The sequence below is a fragment of the Barbus barbus genome, assembly GCF_936440315.1.
Source record: "Barbus barbus genome assembly, chromosome: 43".
NCBI lineage: Eukaryota > Metazoa > Chordata > Actinopteri > Cypriniformes > Cyprinidae > Barbus > Barbus barbus.
The window spans coordinates 1,421,603-1,441,348 of NC_136721.1; the positions used below are offsets into that span (position 1 = coordinate 1,421,603).

The window sequence follows — 19,746 nt, forward strand, 5'->3', positions numbered from 1 at the left end:
CAAAAAAAAAAAAAAAAGCAATTGCCACTTTTTAATCTCACAATTCTGACTTTCTCAGAATTGCGTAATATAAACATGCAATTGTGAGAAATAAAGTTACGATTGCGTAAAAAATAGAATTGCAACAAAATTCGGACTTTTCTCACAATTGCAAGTTTATATCTTGCAATTATGACTTCTTTTCTCAGAATTGTGATATAAACTTGCAAATGCAAACTACGAAGTCCTGCGGTTTCTTACAACTGTGAGTTTATCAATTCTGACTTGTATTATATTATAATTCTTATAACTCACAATTCCATGTTATAAAGTAAGAATTGTGAGATATAAACTTACAATTATGACTTATTTTTTAGTTTATATCTCGCAATTCTGACTTTTTCTCACTATAGCAAGATACTCTATTCAGAATTGCATGTTTATATCACACAATTGCGAGAAAAAAGTCAGAATTGTGAGATAAAAAGTTGCAATAACCTTTGTTTTATTCATTGGTTCTATTTTTTTTTTTTTTTTTTTACAATGCAATTTTTAATTAAAACGTAGTAGGATCTTTTGGTCAATCATCAAACCTCTCTTTGGTAATGTATACAGAAATTCTCCAATCATATAGTCAGTTTAAACCTCGATCATTTTTTACAAATCTATTGTAAACACATTTATTCGAGTGCAATGCCTCATGTCAAAATCCAATCAACAATGGCAAACCAAGTACATTTGTTATTTTCTATAATCTGTTACACTCAGATGAAAAAACAATATAGAAATAAATTCTGTCGCTTCTTCCATTTCATTGCCATTTGGTAAAAAATGGTTTTAGTTGCATAAACTGTCACATTATGCAAATAGTTTTGTTGCGTACACCTTTTGCATTTATTTACATATAAATTTTGCTTGTGATGGAGGAATGAGGCCCAATACGAGGAATAATTTAAAAAATATATAAAAAACTAGGCTGCTCAGAATTAGTTTTCAGGTTGCAGTAGTCTACTTAACTTTCTAGGGGTAAACAAAAACTGCTAGTGTGGATGGTTTGTAGTGGATGGTCTCGCTTTCTCTCTCAATCTGTCTCTTTGTCCTTTCTGTGTTCAGGCAGTGAGGAAGACGCCTATCCTAAGGGGTCCTGATAACAGAGATGTGACAGTCACCTCACTAACAGGCCCCAATTCAGCACCCATAGCTCCTGTGAGAGGATGTGTGTCTGCAAAGACGTCCATTTCGCTTCAAATTTCCCAAAGTGTGTGTGGGAGGAGACAGAGTGAGAAAGAAAGAGGTCTGCGGGTTCTGGTTGGTAGCAGTCGCAGTAGATGCAGTAAAGACATGATCATGACGGGTCCCTGCATGGCAGAGATAATTTACAATCCTCTAGTTGGGATGATGATTATGTTTTGTCACACTTGTATTGATCTGTAAGTGTGATTTCAAGCATCCTGTCCTGGTCCTCTACAGAGGTTTAATCCAATGAAGTCCATAATCATTAACTCTGAATTTCCCCACTTCCACACAAGAAAAACAAAACAGCCACTAATACACCTTGAGTCATTACAACCGGACGACTGCAGTTGCATGTGACAGCTCCAGGTTGCTTCAAATCCTGTGCATGACAAAAGAGAAAAAGCCTGAGATCAGATGTGCATTTTTAAAGAACAGATCTTAAAGGAATAGTTCACACTGCAAATGTACTCATCCTCAGACCAGTTTGTATTTTCATAGGAACATTTGGAACACTTGCTCAGCAATGGATGCTCTGCAGTGAATGGGTGCCGTCAGAATGAGAGACCAAACAGCTGATAAAAACATCACAATAATCCACACCACTCCAGTCCATCTGTTAACATCTGGAGAAGACAAAAGCTGAAACAAATCCAGTATTAAGAGGTTTTTAACTTTAAACCACCGCTTCTGGCCAAAATATGAAATCCATAATAACTCTTCCTCCAGTGAAAAGATGTCTGGTCTGAATCAGGAGAGGAATCTGCACAGATCAATCACCATTTACAAGCCAAAACAGCTCTAAACAGATATACTGTATACAGGTGCATCTCAAAAAATTAGAATATGGTGAAAAAGTAAAAAAAAAAAAAAAAAAAAATTATTGTAAGTTATTTCAAAAAGTGAAACTTTCATATATTTTAGATTCATTATATGTAAAGTAAAACACTCCAAAAGTTTTTTTTGTTTTAATTTTGATGATTAGAGCTTACAGCTCATGAAAGTCAAAAATAAGTATCTCAAAATATTAGAATATTTACATTTGAGTTTTAATAAATGACCATCCCTACAGTATAAATTCTGGGTATCTCTTGAGCCCCTTTCACACTGCACGTTGGTCCCGGGAAATTGCCGGAGTGTTTTTTTCCGGAAAAATTCCAGAAAATCACTGGCAGTGCGAATTAAACAAAATCAAACGATCCCGGGATGATTCCCGGAACACATTACCCGTGTATTTTCAGGGATCTCTGTGTGAAAGAGGCTTTGTTCTTTGAAACCACAATAATGGAGAAGACTGCTGACTTGGCAATGATCCAGAAGACAATCATTGATGCCCTCCACAAAGAGGGTAAGTCACAGAGGGTCAATACTGAAAGGTGTGGCTGTTCACAGAATGCTATATCAAAGCATATTAAATGCAGAGTTGACTGTAAGGAAGAAATTGGGTAGGAAAAGGTGCACAAGCAACAGGGATGACCGCAAGCTTGAGAATACTGTCAAGCAAAGCTGATTCAAACACTTGAGAGAGCTTCACAAGGAGTGGACTGAAGCTGGAGTCAGTGCATCAAGAGTCTCCACGCTCAGACGTCTTCAGGAAAAGGACTACCAAGCCACTTCTGAAACAGAAACATCGTCAGAAGCGTCTTACCTGGGCTGTGGAGAAAAAGAACTGGACTGTTGCTCAGTGGTCCAAAGTCCTCTTTTCAGATGAAAGTAAATTTTGCACTTCGTTTGGAAATCAAGGTCCCAGAGTCTGGAGGAAGAGTGGAGAGGCACAGAATCCATGTTGCTTGAAGTCCAGTGTGAAGTTTCCACAGTCAGAGACGATTTGGGGTGCCGTGACGTCTGCTGGTGTTGGTCCATTGTGTTTTATCAAGTCCAAAGTCAATGCAGCCGAAAGAAACTTTTTCACCATATTCTAATTTTCTGAGATGCACCTGTATGTTTAAAAAAAGTCTCAATGGTGGATTTGTTTCAGCTTTTGTCTTCTCAAGATGTTAAAGGAACACTCCACTTTTTTTGGAAATAGGCTAATTTTACAACTCCCCTAGAGTTAATGTTGAGTTTTACTGTTTTTGAATCCATTCAGCCGATCTCCGGGTCTGGCGGTAGCACTATTAGCGTAGCTTAGCATAAATAATTGAATCTGATTAGAACATTAGCATTTTGGCATCAAAAATGACTTAGTTACCTAGCTGGGGACTACTTTCAGGCGCTGCGTCATATCATTGCGTCAGGAAATTTCCTTGATTATTACGCAGGAATGAGAGTAAAGTTACTCGCCATATCAGCCTAGAAAATTGCAACTTTTCATTTTCATTCTTTAACTGACGGACTGGAGTGGTGTGGATTATTGTGATGTTTTTATCAGCTGTTTGGACTCTCATTCTGACGGCACCCATTCACTGCAGAGCATCCATTGCTGAGACACTGATGCAGAGACACATTTCTACAAACCTGATGAAGAAACAAACTCATCTATATCTTGGATGGCCTGAGGGCCTCTTTCAATAACACAATAAACGTCCAGATTCATATAATGCTTGTATGTGCTTTTATGTACTCATCACTATAATGCACTTATCATTACATCATGTAGTGACTCATAAACCCCTAAAACAATAGTTTAGTCTCAGTCAAGCTCTAAACCGTACCTTTTGGAATAGATTGACATTTTCCTCAAAACACTTTTCAACACGAGAACAGAAAGAATAGAAGGAAGCAGAAAAGATCCTTCACTCACCTCCGCAGGAGATGTCACAGACATCAAGGCCAAAGAATAAAGGCAAGAGAGAAGAATAAAAAGAGAAATAAGAACTGAAAGAGAGAAAAAGAAAGATTAGAGAAAGATATTAATTATGGTTACAGCCAGGACATAGGAAAATGCTCAACATCCATATCACAACAAAAACCGGGAGACATTAAGGAATCATTTTCAGTACAGTGTAAATCATTTGGCCGACAGCAATTGAGATATAATCAGTCTTACCTTCTCCTCTAGATCTTTAATCTGTCTCCTCTGAATGTCAGTCTTGTCCTCCAGGTCTCTGATCCTCTGCATTGAGAGAAACACACAGATTGTTTATTATATAATTGCTGCAAACAGGTTTGAGAGAGCTGAAATCACTGATTACGGTACAGTACAATTACAGTGCTAATATAAGACCACAAGTTAAATCCCCAGAAGATTAACATAAATATCATAGAAATTTGACATTAAAATTGAAAAATGTGCATTGGTTTTACAATAGTATGTCCCAACAATCTGCTGCCCTCTTCTGTAGATAAAAGCTACTGCATCATCAGATCACCAGTCGACGTACTGTACATCACACAGAACCAGCAAACATAAATAGTCTTGTATATAGTTTTTTATTACACACATCAACTATATTTTGTATCTTTTATAATGTTTTGTATTAGTTTCCATATCATTGGTGCATTTTACATTTTAAAAATATTTTATTTGATCATTGTTTTGAGTGTGAAATGCTGTATTGATATTTCCACTTGTTTACTGCCTGATGGCACAATGCAGCTGTACTCTTTCCCAAATCAGCTTATAAATCGACTGAACTGGTGAAATCAGCTGGAATTCACAGAACTAGTCATCACCACTTTTGATCTACCTCGCTGAACACAAAGTCTGCTGTGGCTGATTCAGGTTAGCTCTTCAGTGGATTCCTTCATGTAATCTATACTCTTCTTTTGATTAGCTATATCTTAGTCATAAAAATCTATTTTTAAAAACTGTAACAGTTGATGAACATTTAGAGAAAATCTAAAAGAAAAAAGTTTGCGTAAGTGTTTTATGTTATATCATATTTGATACATCAGGCTTTTTTGGCTCATTGTATGACACGGAGAGATATCGAGCTCAAACTCCAGAAGAAAAAAAACTTAATTTTTTCAGAACATTTTTTGTTAATATTTTTTATTATATTTTATTTTTATATTTTCATATTTCAGGTTAAAGTTTTAGTCATTTTTATTATTATCATTATTAGTAAACATTTATTTTTATTTCAAGTAAAGTTTTTATGGTTTTAGTGAACTATAACAATTAATATATTTGCAGATATTTTAATGTATACAGCCAAAAGTAAGATGAAATACTGATAGCTTGTAATGTAAATCAATGATTTTTATTTATTTATTTATATAAAAATATAACAACATTTACATAAAATGTATATAAATATCAGTTTTCACTTTTTATCGCCCAATAATATGTCTTAGTAAGATGATATATAATGCTTAGTTTTAAGATCTACAGCTTTTAATGTGGGGGCAAAATATAGAATGCAATGAAATACGATGATGATTGACAGATGAACAGATGTTCCTCAAAAGCATATTGTATCATATTTGATACATTTCAGCCATGCCATTTGTCACAGGTCTTCAGTGTTGGGGGTAACGCGAGTTACATAATCAGATTACTTTTGCCAAGTACTGTAAATAGTATAGTAACGCATAATATTTTATTTAAAAGACAATATCCGAGTTTGTTTTGAAAACTTTGTTTTCCCATTTTGAGAGAAATTGAATTTTTTATTTTAAAAACAAATAAGCAAAACCAGCCCAGATGAGAAAAAGCAATGCAAAAGTAACAATGCATTACTTTCCATAAAAAGTCATGTAATTAGTTATCTTTTTAGAGAGTAATGCAATATTGTAATGCACTACTTTTAAAAGTAACTTTCCCCAACATTACCCATCTTAACATTAAAAAAAATGTTTTTAATAAAAATATGATTTTTTAAATTCTTCCATCATGAGGATGCCTTCTCTGGCATGTCTCCTTGGAAATATGAAATATAAATGACAAAGTCCCTTCTCTTTTATTACTTTATCTTATGTTTGGTTACATGAAACGCATACTACATGCATAAAAATATGTTAAAAACGCTGAGCATTTGTTGAGATGTGAAGGGTACCTGATGGGCCTGATGGAGCAGCTCCATCCTCTCCTGCAGCACCTGACAGTCATATTCTCGGCTCTTACGCAGCATCTGTCTGCGCAGTTTCTCCACGGCCGAGCGTAACTCGTCCTTCTGCAGCTCGTCCAGAGGTTCTCCGTATTTGATGACTTTATCCTGCTGCAGTGCGTTGTACAGGGTCGCCTCCAGCTCCTGGATTTGCTGTTGCACACACACACACACACACACACGTTTGTTTTTGTGAATTGTGGAGACATTCCATAGGCGTAATGGTTTGTATACTGTACAAACCGTATTTTCTGTTGCCCTACACCTACCCCTTACAGGAAATTCTGCATTTTTACTTTCTCAAAAAAACTCACTCTGTATGATTTATAAGCCTTTTGAAATATGGGGACATGGGGAAATGTCCTCATAAATCACCTTCTCCTTGTAATACCATGTCATTATACAAATTTGTGTCCTCGTATGTCACAAAAACACGCGCACACGTACACACACACGTTTTTGGTTCGTCTGGTTCACAGTTAAGAGAAAATGTATTGCCAAAATACTTTTGTAAGCAACAAATTCAAGAAAATCTAAGAACAATTTGAGGCCTACCGATGCCTAGAAAAATGAACTGAATTATGTGAAGTTCAAAAAGACAAACTAATCTTGCCTCTGTAATGAAAATCCAGTGGACTACCAAATTACAGTGTTTTTTCAATTGCTTACACACAAAATCTTTACTTGTCACACAATTTCTGAAAGCTGACACTCAAACAGCAGAAGCACTCACCAAATCTGCAAAACCAGACACTAATTCTCTGCCTTTGACTCAATTTCAATTTCATAAAACACTTTTTGCAAAACACAACACACAATTTTCGATGTAACACACACAAATCTATCAGGAATTAATATTATGGCAAAGGTGTTTGCAAATGCTTTTGAGAAGTGTTTGTGATATGTTGAATGCAGTGTTTCATTTTGCAAGAGATGCGAGGCATTTTGCATTTTGTGTGTGCAATTCTTAGATGTGTGTAAAGTTTTGAAAAAAAGAGGCACAGTTTTTGAAAATCTGTGTAAGCAGCTGAAATAAAAAACTGTAAGGGGTCAAACAAAAGCAATAAAACCACCAGAGTTTACTACTTTGGCAAAATAACAGAATTAAGACAAAACATACCACTTTCTAAAAGAGAACATCACAGTAATTTCTCAGCTGAAGTTCATAAAAAAGAAGAAATGTTAAAAAGGAGAGGTTTTTTACCATATAGGCCTGGTCCAGCGCCTGCTTCCTGTAGTCCAGCTCCTCCTCCAGATAACCCTTCTGTTTGCAGAACATCTCCTGCAAACCACCAGTCATGATGGAGATGACATCAAGGCATCAGTAAGTGCTTTCCCTCAGACTCACGCTGGCCTTCTTTAATTAATGCATCTATATTGCATTGCATCTCACAACTGACATCTGCGTAATAATAATTTAAGCTTCTAACCCATCCAATACAGGGTAAATAACCTTATAATACTGTGAAATAATCAAATGCAAATGCTCTCTTTCTGACTGTATTTAAAATCAAACCAGAGGACTTTAGTATTAATAGTAGGGGCCTACATTGATATTGTTAAAGTGTTTGTCTTGTTGCCAGAATGATTGTTCTGTACACTGTAATAAGATAATAAACAGGTAAGATATACGATTTCTTCTCAGATCTATATATTTTATGGCCCTGTCTTAAATTTATGAGGTGAAAAGCTGTTTTGTTTGAGCTTGTTTGTTTGTCTTGTCCCTGCTAGGAATTCAAACCAGTATTTTGTGTTTAATTGTTTACTTGCACTGCCGTTCAAGGTTTGGGATCAGATATAAAATAGAAGTATTTATATCACTTTTATCAATCCTTGCTGAATAAATTTATTAATTTCTTTCAAAAAACAAAGAAAAAAAATGCACTGACCCCAAACTTTTGAACAGAAGTGTACATTACAAAAGATTTCTAGGAAAAGCATCTGGCAAATGCATAGTATGGACTTTAGATATCAAATCTCAAATATAAGTGCTTTCTTTAAGGCTTTGTTGTAATTAAATAAGGTCAAAATTATTCTAAAATGTGTTCAGAATTTTGATTACAAATAATGTGTAAAGATAGGGCTTGTAGTTTGTACCATCTCGAGCTCCAGGTCCATCATCTTCTGATGCAGAGCTGCTTCTGTGCCTTCAATCTGCTGGATCCACTAAATCACAACACAACACACATGCTGGTTACTGACAACATCTACATCGCAAATAACCATTACGCTTTTGTTTTTTGTTGATTTGTTTAGAGCTATTGTCATTGGTGAAACAGCACAAACTTGTGCTTAAACTGTCTAAAATCTAAGTCACTTAATATGAACTTCTTGTTTATAGAGCGTGAGATAAATCAATATCATGTTTGCAATCAAGCTTATTTTCGTGAAAACATAACTCTTGCTCTGATGATATTGCTTAATTATATCAAACGTATAAGCCTAGCGTAAAAACAAGTACTTTTTTTTAATTTTGTGGGCAATTGTATTATTTTTTGTGACTTTTTTTTACACAATCCCCTCTTAATTTCTGACCCGGCACAACAGTATCAAAAGAAACAAGTTCCTGAGTGCATCTGAAGCATCTGAAGAGATGAGTTACTGATTGCATCAAATCATCTTTACAGTGTTTGACAAGAAAATTGTGATTCAACGATGCAAAATAAATTGAATTCTTCTGTAAAAGACAATATTCTGTTGCAATGCATTGGCAATTTAGTGATATCACCACAGTTGTGGTCTTGAAACAAAATTCATACAAATCTAATCGATAATGAGACAAGGCTGAGGAAATAAAAGTATTTTAAATAAAAGTATAACATAATATTTACATAAAATGCATATTAATATCCGTTTTCACTCTTTATCTCCCATTAATTTGTCTTACTAAGATGATATATTATGACAGCTACAGCTATTAATGGGGGGGGGCAAAACATATAGGCCTAATGCAATGAACAAATAAACTTTCCTAAAACACGTTGTATCATATTTGATACATTTGTCACCCGTCTGTACACATGAACACAACTAAATCACAATAAAATTAAATAAATATACACGTATTCGTATTGAACCATTCAGTACGAGGCTTTGGTGTTGAAAGCTTCACCATTACGCCATCATTCCATTTTTACTTTCACTTTCTGCTTATAGTGAATTGACTGAGATTAAAACGTTCACCGGCATAACTCTTGCGCAAAGTTTGCACGTTGCTTGTGTGTGATATCCATTGGCTCGCCGTCATGGTTTAAAACGTAACCAATTACCCCTGTACCGAACCAAACCGTGGCACCACTGTGTCCTATCGAACTGAACCGTGGATTTTGTTACACCCCTACTATATATACAATAAATTCCTAATTTGGTGCTTATTAATAGTTAGTGAGGTAGTTGTTAAGTTTAGGTATTGGGTAGGATTAGGGATGTAGAATAAGTCATTAATATGTGCTTAATTACTACTAATAAATGGCTAATATTCTAGTAAAATGCATGCTAATAAGCAACTAGTTAAGAGACCCTAAAATAAAGTGTTACCTATATGTCTTGAGAACAAGACCAGTCTTGAGTATACAACACTAGTAATAATTCAGACGTGCCTTTCATTGTTCAAAACACTTATTGGACCTCTTTAGAATGCATATCTTATACAGTATATACAGTGCCCTGCACTAATATTGGCACTTTTGGTAAATATATATATATATTTATTGGAAAATAAATCTGCATTGTTTATCCTTTTGATCTTTCATTAAAAAAAAAATCACAAAATTCTAACCGTTTAGAATTTTACTTCAATGAAAGGTTAGAATTGTTTTACCAAGGGTGCCAATATTAGTTGAGGGCACTGTAATATCTCATACAGTAAATAACTTGAGGCAGCCACGTACCTTCTCAGCGAGCGACAGCACGGTACTGGCTTGAATAATGGCCACCTGCTCCTCATTCCTCAGGTTCTGCGTAAAACCGTAAATACACACTGAGTCTCAGGTCTGTATTATTAACATTAAACACTACAACACAAAATCACATGACTAGATTATTACACAAGTCTGTGACGTACCCTGTTATCCCCGAGTATATCCAGCAGCTTGATGAGGTCTGGTATACACACGTCCTGTTGAGAGCAGAGGATAGCAGATCTGGGTCACGACTTCTCACTCTTACTGAAAGCAAGTGAAAGTTCATGACTTGATATTTACCTTCACGCCCTCCTTTATACAGTAGATCTGCAGCGCGCTCACTCCCTCAGAGAAAGGATGGATTTGAAGGTTAAACGGAGGCGATCTCCTCTCACGCTCCTGACAGATCACATCAAACACACATTACACTCTCACACCGACAGCATTACTCCAACTGTGTCTTCAACAAACTATTTCATTAAAGCAGGCTGCTTCCTTAAAGTGTAGTTTTTATATATCTGTACTTCCACCACTAGATGGATGCCTCCATCTGAGAATGAGAGACAATTCGAGCATTTTGGCAGGATTGTGCACGTGTGTGTTTTACTTGCAGTGAATGTTATGCTGAATGATTTATTGTAGAATCAGCTAGCCTCAAGGACATACATTTAATAAGACACCATGCCAAAAACAAGCAGTGGCGTCCCTTTACAGTACAGTTCATTGGGCCTCCTTGGGCAAAATCACGGTCCAGGGTTGGAAAATCAGATTTTTTTTTTTTTGCATAACCTAGCCTTAGTTTTGGCATAAAAAGGCATTAGGTTACAACTTATGCTCTACTAAATATGTGCATATTTATAACTCGATGATGATGACATATACACTCGTTAACATTTGAAAAGAAAAATCGTTATATAAAATAATGACTTGCTATTGGCTCTTCTTTGTATCTCACAATTCAGACTTTTTTCTTGTAATTCTGAGTTTATCACAATTCAGACTTAAAAAAAAAAATGGTCAGATATAAATTTACAATTCTGAAAAGAAACGTCATAGAAGTTGCAATTAACTCTTTAATTTTTTTACTCCATGAAGGGAAAAAAAACAGAAATGTGAGATGAAAACTTAGTGGAGAGAAATTGTGAGAATATAAACTGACTTTTTTTTTTACACAGAATTCTGATTTTGTGAGTTTACATCTCGCAGTTCCTCTCAAAAAAAATTGATTAGAATTGTGAGATAAAAAGCCACAATTACCTTTTTAATTTTTTATTGTGTGTCACGCTTTCCCTGGTTTCTGAATGTTTTATATATAAAATTTAAATATAAAATCAATTATTACATGAATTTATTTCATGAATAAATACTATATTCCAATGGAAAAGTATTTTTACCGTAAGTTGAGTTAGAATCGACTTGAACGGGATAAACTGAAACCTCTGCTCATATTTGAAGGCTGTTATGGATCACAGAGTAAATGTGACCCTGGAGCACAAAACCAGTCTTAAGTCGCTGGGTATATTTGTAGCAATATCCAAAAATACACTGTATGGGTCAAAATTAGAAATCATGTTCCATGATATTTTGTAAATTTCTTACTGTAAATATATCAAAACTTCAATTTTGATTACTAATATGCTTTGCTAAGAACTTCATTTGAACAACTTTAAAGGCGATTTTCTCAATATTTAGATTTTTTTGCACCCTCAGATTCCAGATTTTCAGATAGTTGTATCTCGACCAAATATTGTCCTATCATAACAAACCATACATCAATGGAAAGCCTCTTACTAGTTTTTTACTAAGCCTCTAGTGTGCACCTTACGCTCCAGTTTAAGTAAGAGCTTACGGACCTACCCTCACCAGCATTAAACTGCCCTGTTTCAATTAGCTGAAACCTAACCCTACATATAAGGTACATATTTACAGATGCCTCCACTTGGAAATTACTGGATTTCACGAGCCAAAATTTGCCGCACAGCTGTAAATGCAATTGCACATTTACTCACAAACTTGTATGAACTAGCATGACCTTTGTCAAAGTTTAACACTGTTAAGAACTTCATGTCAAAATCTTAAGCTAGAGTGTATGGTGCAGCCAGCAGTGATTTGTGGAGAGAAATAAAGATCAAACCTCGAGCTCAAGGATGCGAAACTCCAGGAGTTCATTCTGATCTCTAGAGTCCTGTAGTTCCTGCTGCAGCTTTCCGTTTTCATTCTCCAGCTTGTCAACCTGGAAAAAATACATCAGAAGAAACGTCATCCAACTGACAGGGTTTATAAAAGACTTTCACTGTTGGTGCTTTTTTTGTCCTATACTAACCTGCCTGCAATTAACAGCCATTACTCCAGTCTTCTGTGTCACATGATCTTCAGAAATCATGCTAATATGCTGATTTGCTGCTCAAGAAACATTTCTGATTATTATCAATGTTGAAAACAGTTGTGCTGCACAATATTGTTGTGGAAACTGTTATATATGTTTTCAGGATTCTTTGAAGAACAGAAAGTACAAAAGAACAGCACAACTGTTTTCAACATTGATAATAATCATGTTTCTTGAGAAAACCAGCATCTTAGAATGATTTCTGAAGATCATGTGACACTGAAGACTGGAGTAATGATGCTGAAAATTCTGTTTTGATCCCAAGAATAAATTATATTTTACTATATATTCACGTAGAAAACAGCTATTTTAAATTGTAAAAATATTTCACATTATTACTGTTTTTACTGTATTTTTAATCAAATAAATACAACATTGAGGGGCATCCGAACATTGAGACTTCTTAAAAAAAATTAAAAATAAACATTATTAAAATCGTAATTATTCTAAACTCTTTACAAATAGTGTACATAGAAGAAAGTGATACAATGTATTTATTTTAAGTTAAGTTATTACATTGTACCTACACTTACTGTACCTATAAGTACCTGCATGCACTGTAACTAAATGTATAATTACACTCCTAAATGCGATGCATTGCTTTCAATAAAAAGAAATTAAGTAACATAATTAGTTACATTTTTTTAGGGAGTAACACAATATTGTAATGCGTTACTTTCAAAAGTAACTTTCCCCAACAGTTTCTCTCACCTTCTCCAGCAGCTCCTGATTGCGTCTGAGGAACAGTTGCTTCTCTTCCACCCATCTGGAGTCCTGCGAGTAAGAGAGCAAACAATGTGCATTAGACATACATGCCATACTGTGGCTTTATGACCAGATACTCATGAAATCCGTTTGTAAGCATGGAGAAACACTCAGCGAGATAAATGCCACACTAGATATTGCAGTCAGAGCGAGCTGTGTATACATTTTGCATGCATTAATATCAATAGCAGTAAATGACGTTTACCTGTCCTTTCAAAGCGAGCTCTTTTTCCAGGTCTTCGATTTTAGCTTTATACCTTTGAGCATCTGCCAGGAGCTGCTCATGAGCCTGCAAAGATTTAAAAAACTATCAAATATAACAGTATTTAACTTTAGAGGCTTATGTTTGTGAACATTTTGAGAGCAAATTTATGTGATGTTGGTCACACTTTAGTTTGAGGTCCAATTCTCACTATTAACTAACTATTAACCTAGACTTTTGCCTCAATAAACTCCTAATTAGCTGTTTATTAATAGTTAGTAAGGTAGTTGTTAGTTTAGGTATGGGGCGGATTCAGGGATCTAAAATATGATCATGCAAAATAAGACTTTAACTTGTGCTTTATAAGTAATTATAAACAGCCAATATGCTAGTAATATTTATGCTAGTTAATAGTGAGAATTGTTCTCTAAACTAAAGTGTTTCCAAAATTGTTTGGTTTTGCCATTTAGTTTTCAAACAATCTGTATATATTCTGTATCTGTATATATAATATTAATGGCACCGGACCCTTGTTGGAACCCTAGTTCATCAGACTTATTGATCTTGACAAATAATAACAATGGTCTTCAGGAGTCCTCTATATAACCGACTGTATATATACTGTATTTTAATTTCCTGCATGTTTCTGTATGTTGGTTGCACATGATTTAGATGTGCAATTTTGTATATTTTGTTTTAAAATATGTCTATACAGTATTTATTATTGTTTATTTATTATTATTGTTTAGTATCTCAGCTTATGAGAGCAAAAATAAAATTGTCAGACTCGGCGTCTCATTATTGTCTTCCCAGTATGACCTAGTTTCTGTCTCCCCTTTGATTTTGTCATTTGTTTCACCTGTGTCTCATTAATTTTCCTCATGTGCCTCCCTATTTAAGTTCTAGTCTGTCCTGTTTTCCCTTGTCCAGTATTGTATATGTCGACGTTCTACGTGTGTCACCCGCCTGCCTGTGGATTTACCTTTATGTGGATTTATTAAATACTATTTGACTTCATCATCTTCTTTGTGCATGTTTACCCGACACAGTAGCGTAACAAAAATAAGCTTATTTTTTAGATTTTATTTATTTCTTTGCTTTTTAGCTTTTGTTATAGTTAACAATAACAACCATGATGAGGATTTTTCTTTGATTCTGACAGTTCATTCATCAGGACAGTTTAAAAAGATTGAAAACAGATTAAAAACATGGTAATCATAGAAAAAGGTGCATTCACATTATACAAATTGCATTTTTGAAAGAGTTACTAAATCTGGGCAAAAAAAGAGAGTCTTGTACCTGATTTCTGTAATGTAAATGGATAAGCAGTTGCACATAGACAGTATTTAAGGAATACCTTAGCCTCCATTTCAGCGTCCAGCACACCTCCTTTCTGCTCCTGCAGCAGGGCATAGGCTCTCTGAAGAGCCTGATATTCCCGTGTCAACTGCTTAAAGCGCAATTCAAATTCTTCAGCCGCCAAACCCTTTAAGAATATGAGAAATAATGAACATGAACAGCATAGAACACATGAATCCTGATTGAGAAATTAAGGAAATCCACAGTCAATCTTCCTAAATGCTCACCTCATCTAAATCTTCGTCTGGTGTAGCCGGGGTTCGGTCCATGCGCACGGAAGCCACCGAGGACGTTTCTGAATCCATAGACTCTTCATCATACCCATAGAATGTGTCTACAACAATATGCTTCTGCGCGGGAGAATAACAAGAACAATTCTAGGTAAATGTGGACTTTTTTTTTACCCCAGAGTGAGTTTCTTTTTGGTAAAGATATGTTTATTGGGAATATCCCTCTACTGCATGCATTTTGATGGTACATGATAAAAAGTTATTCCACATCATTTTTTGGTTTATTTGGGAACATTGTATTGATAAAACATTTTTTAACCACCCCTCACCCCCCAAAAACCCAAAATATTTTTCCTTGCCTCGGGGCAACGTTGCTCAACAATGGTGCAGAATCACAGAAGAAAATTCTCCATTCACATATCATAAGACAATATTCAGAGAGCAATTCAAAACCACAAATCTGTCAAAAAATGTCAAGAAATCATTAAGTGAAAAGGGAAAAACACCTGAAACACATTGATATATTGCATTTGATCCAGACATAGGTTTGTGTCGTGGTGCGAGGCTGAGAAACTGGAGGGCCACTGTCCTGAAGAGTTTAGCTCCAACCCTAATCAAACACACCTGTCTGTAGCTTTCTAGTGATCTTAAAATACAAGAAGCACTTCTTCTCTGCTGTGAAACAGAGGTGCACATTACACTTTTTGCACATCACTTTGGGTGTTCCTTTGCACCCAGGAACCTTGCATCTTCCCTTTTTGTCGCACATAATGGGAAATCCTGGTTATGGATGGGAGCTGTGGACACATGCTTCCTTACCCCGTATTGCGTAACGTTGCCCTGAGGCAACAAACAGAAAAACTGAATTTCTGAACATGCAAAATAAAAAACAAAATCATAAAACCTGACAAAAGTCTACACCTTCATACACACACACACACACACATATTTTTATGTCCAGTTCATGTCATTTTAAATAAGATTACTAAAGCAAATAATCTTGCCTTCTTCTCACACCATGTGCTCCTGTGACCATGTGTCAGAACAGGACGTCCCACCTTCAAATGGAGCTTGATAGTGACTCCCACACCTTATTGGACTATTCTTTGATATTATTCAAACATTTTAATTGGTTGCAATCATTTAAAAAAACATGCACTTAACATGGGGCATAAGAAAAACTTTTCGTTGCCTGAAGGCAACACTATGCAGTAGAGGGATATACATAAAATTATGTAGTTTGCAAAAGCACTAAGAATATCAGAATATTTAACAGTTAGCAAAAAAATAAATAAATACAATGAACACCCAACCACACATGGTATAATTGTCTCAAATGTTTGTTAAAACATTTGTCAAAACAATGTTAAATAAAGGTAGAGTTACAATAATTAACGATAATAATAAATAAAAACAATAATGTCCAGAGATGAAGCAAGAAAATAAGAGAAAGGAAAAATACACATAACAATTAATATACAAACTGGTCAATCATTAAAGCCTAACAAAGGTAGAGCATCAAGAAAAGGGGCCCAAATATAGTCAAAGTCTGTGAGTATTTGCCTAACAGAATATAGTATTTTCTCAGGGGTACTACAAGATACAAGCTGATTAATCCAGTGTTTTCGTTCTGGGGGGTTCTCAGATTTCCAGTTTTTAAGTATGTATTCTATTTTTAGCTGCAGTGCTTGCAAGCAAAATAAAATAGCCTTCATGATAGGACATGCGAAGTGAACTGATATCACCTAGTATCCAAATTTTACAATCAGGATCAATATGATTCTTTGATATTTCAGAAATAACACACTTCCAGAATGTCTCTAAGGCTGGACAACTCCAGAGCATATGAAGAAGAGTCCCAGTAGATATTTTACATCTTTGACACATTCAAGTTCAAGTTCAAGTTGAGCTTTATTGTCATTCTGCTACATGTGTGGACATATAGTGGAACGAAATGTCGTGTCTCGTAGGACCACGGAGCTACATACTAGTTAAACATAAGATAAACATACAACAATGCAAGTATAAAAAATAACAACAACAATAGAGCATCTGTCTATAGACAAAAATAGACCATCTGACTATACATATACTATAAATACTGTAACTACTATACCTAGTTGCCTAGACATACACAAACTGAGACTGTACAAGAACTTTACATATATACTGTACATGAAATTGTGCCAAAAAATTTAAATATTTTTTTTTTTATATACATTTCGTACATTTAAATTGTTGTGCAGATTAAAGAGAGATTTTGTGGGAAACAGCGCAAAATGCAAAAGGATTTGTAGTGCAATGCTCAATTAAACATTTTTTTATTGAGTCTTTGTAGCAGGGAGTGTTCATAGAAAGTGTCTAGTGTGCATATAGTGGGATGAGTGCGTTACTACAGGTGGTTTGTATAGCCCACTCAGAATTGCACTTAGGAAAAGTTGTCAACTGTAATGAGTTGGGTGGGTGGGGGGTCAGAGGGGGACAGTGAGATTGGAGTTAAGAGCTCTCACAGCCTGGGGAAAAAAGCTGTTGAGCAATCTGACAGAGCGAGCTTTGATACTCCGGTACCTTCTACCTGATGGTAGGAGCTGGAAGAGGTTGTGGGAGGGGTGGGTGGGCCTGCAGCATCGTGCAAGGAAAATGTCCAGGATGGAGGGGAGAGGGGCACCGATGATATTTGCGGCAGTGTTCACTGTCCGTTGTAGGGTCTTGCGGTCAGCAGCACTGCAGTTCCCATACCAGACAGTGATGCAGGTGGTCAGCACACTCTCAATGGTGCCCCTGTAGAAAGTGGTGAGGATGGGTGGCGGGAGACTTGCCCTTTTCAGCCGGCGGAGAAAGTGGAGGCGCTGTTGTCCCTTCTTGTTGAGTGACGTGACCCTGGTGGTCCAGGTGAGATCCTCTGAGATGTGCACCCCCAGGAATTTAGTGCTGCTGACTCTCTCCACGGTTGAGCCGTCGATGGTCAGTGGGGGGTGGTCAACACAGTTTCTCCTGAAGTCCATCACAACCTCTTTTGTCTTACTCACATTGAGGGACAGGTTGTTAGCACCACAGATTTTCGCCAGCTGTGCCACTTCCTCTGTGTAGAGCATTTCATCGTTGTTGCTGATGAGGCCTACCACAGTTGTGTCATCAGCAAACTTGATGATGTGGTTGGAGCTGGACTTGGCAGTGCAGTCGTGAGTCAGCAGCGTGAAGAGCAGCGGGCTGAGCACACAGCCTTGTGGGGCACCTGTGCTCAGTGTGGTAGTGCTGGAGGAGTTGCGGCCTGACTGAGGTCTTACAGTTAAAAAGTCCAGGATCCAATTACAGAGGGGGGTGTTAAGATCCAGCAAGTTTAGTTTGTGGATGAGCTGTTGTGGGATTATAGTGTTGAATGCTGAGCTTAAGTCGATGAACAGCATTCTTACATAAGAGTCTTTCTGTTCCAGGTGAGTAAGAGCTTGGTGGAGAGTGGTGGATATTGCATCATCCGTGGAACGGTTTGGACGGTATGCAAACTGGAATGGGTCCAGTGTGTTTGGGAGACTGGACTTGATGTGATGCATGACTAACCTCTCAAAGCACTTCATCATGATTGGGGTCAGTGCTATGGGACGATAGTCATTCAGACAGGACACGGGTGACTTCTTTGGTACTGGAATTATGGAGGTGGATTTGAGACACGTGGGGACGACTGCCTGGCTCAGCAAGGTGTTGAAGATGTCTGTTAGGACATCCGTCAGCTGTGCAGCACAGTCTCTCAGTACACGTCCAGGTATGTTGTCAGGGCCCGCAACCTTTCGTGGGTTAATCCGGGACAGGGTCTTCCTTACGTCGGCTGGAGAGAGACAGAGTACCTGGTTGTTTGGAGATGTGAGTAGTTTCTGTGCAGGTGTGTCGTTCTGTATCTCAAATCGTGAGTAGAAGTGGTTGAGTGCATCTGGTAAGGATGTGTCATCATCACTGGCCTGTGGTGGGGGCTTGTAGTTAGTGATGGTCTGAATGGCTTGCCACAGGGACCGAGTGTCTTTACTGTCTGTGAAGTTGTTGTTGATTTTTTTAGCATATTGTTGTTTTGCCTTCTTGATGCCATGAGACATATTGGCTCTTGCTGTTTTGAGGGCTGCTTTGTCTCCTGATCTGAATGCTTCATCTCTGGTCTTTAGCAGCCCACAAACCTCTGCTGTCATCCATGGCTTCTGGTTGGCACGTGTGGTAATGGTCTTGGTGACTGTCACATCATCTATGCACTTTTTGATGTAAGCAGTCACAGTTTCAGTGTACTCATGCAGGTCTGTGTGGTTGTTGTAGGTGGCTGCCTCTTTAAACATGTTCCAGTCTGTGTCCTGGAAGCAGTCTTTCAGTGCTGAGGTGGCATTGTCTGGCCATACTGTGATCTGCTTTTGAACCGGTTTGGCGAGTTTGAGAAGTGGTCTGTATGTTGGTATTAGCATAACAGTGATGTGGCCCGAGTACCCGAGGTGGGGGCGGGGTTCAGCTTTGTATGCGTTTTTCTCTGTTGTATAAACAAAGTCCAGTGTTTTGTTTCCCCTTGTTGTAAAGTTCACATGTTGGTAGAACTTTGGCAAAACTGTCTTTAGGTTTGCATGGTTGAAGTCACCGGCTATGATGAAAAAGCCGTCAAGGTTATTTGTTTGTTGTTCACCGATGGCACTATACAGTTCACGAAGCGCGTGATTATTACATGGCAAAG

General features: G+C 36.8%; 1 protein-coding gene across 3 annotated transcripts in view; it reads right to left on the reverse strand.

Moving 5' to 3' along the window:
* Nucleotides 1-519: 519 nt before the first annotated feature.
* jakmip2 (janus kinase and microtubule interacting protein 2) overlaps nucleotides 520-19,746 on the reverse strand; it is a 38,566-nt gene continuing 19,339 nt past the window's right edge. For 2 of the 3 annotated variants that reach the window (XM_079404836.1, XM_079404835.1), the window contains exons 9-22: nucleotides 15,045-15,167; nucleotides 14,816-14,944; nucleotides 13,462-13,545; nucleotides 13,203-13,265; nucleotides 12,240-12,338; nucleotides 10,406-10,504; nucleotides 10,267-10,320; nucleotides 10,094-10,159; nucleotides 8,301-8,369; nucleotides 7,408-7,485; nucleotides 6,153-6,356; nucleotides 4,202-4,267; nucleotides 3,956-4,029; nucleotides 520-1,594 (exon numbers count right to left, since the gene is read on the reverse strand). In XM_079404836.1, the coding sequence (XP_079260962.1) occupies nucleotides 3,979-4,029; nucleotides 4,202-4,267; nucleotides 6,153-6,356; nucleotides 7,408-7,485; nucleotides 8,301-8,369; nucleotides 10,094-10,159; nucleotides 10,267-10,320; nucleotides 10,406-10,504; nucleotides 12,240-12,338; nucleotides 13,203-13,265; nucleotides 13,462-13,545; nucleotides 14,816-14,944; nucleotides 15,045-15,167 (1,185 nt within the window). In that variant the 3' untranslated portion in view covers nucleotides 520-1,594; nucleotides 3,956-3,978. The remainder of the gene's footprint in view (nucleotides 1,595-3,955; nucleotides 4,030-4,201; nucleotides 4,268-6,152; nucleotides 6,357-7,407; nucleotides 7,486-8,300; nucleotides 8,370-10,093; nucleotides 10,160-10,266; nucleotides 10,321-10,405; nucleotides 10,505-12,239; nucleotides 12,339-13,202; nucleotides 13,266-13,461; nucleotides 13,546-14,815; nucleotides 14,945-15,044; nucleotides 15,168-19,746) is intronic. The other variant, XM_079404834.1, reaches the window with a different exon arrangement.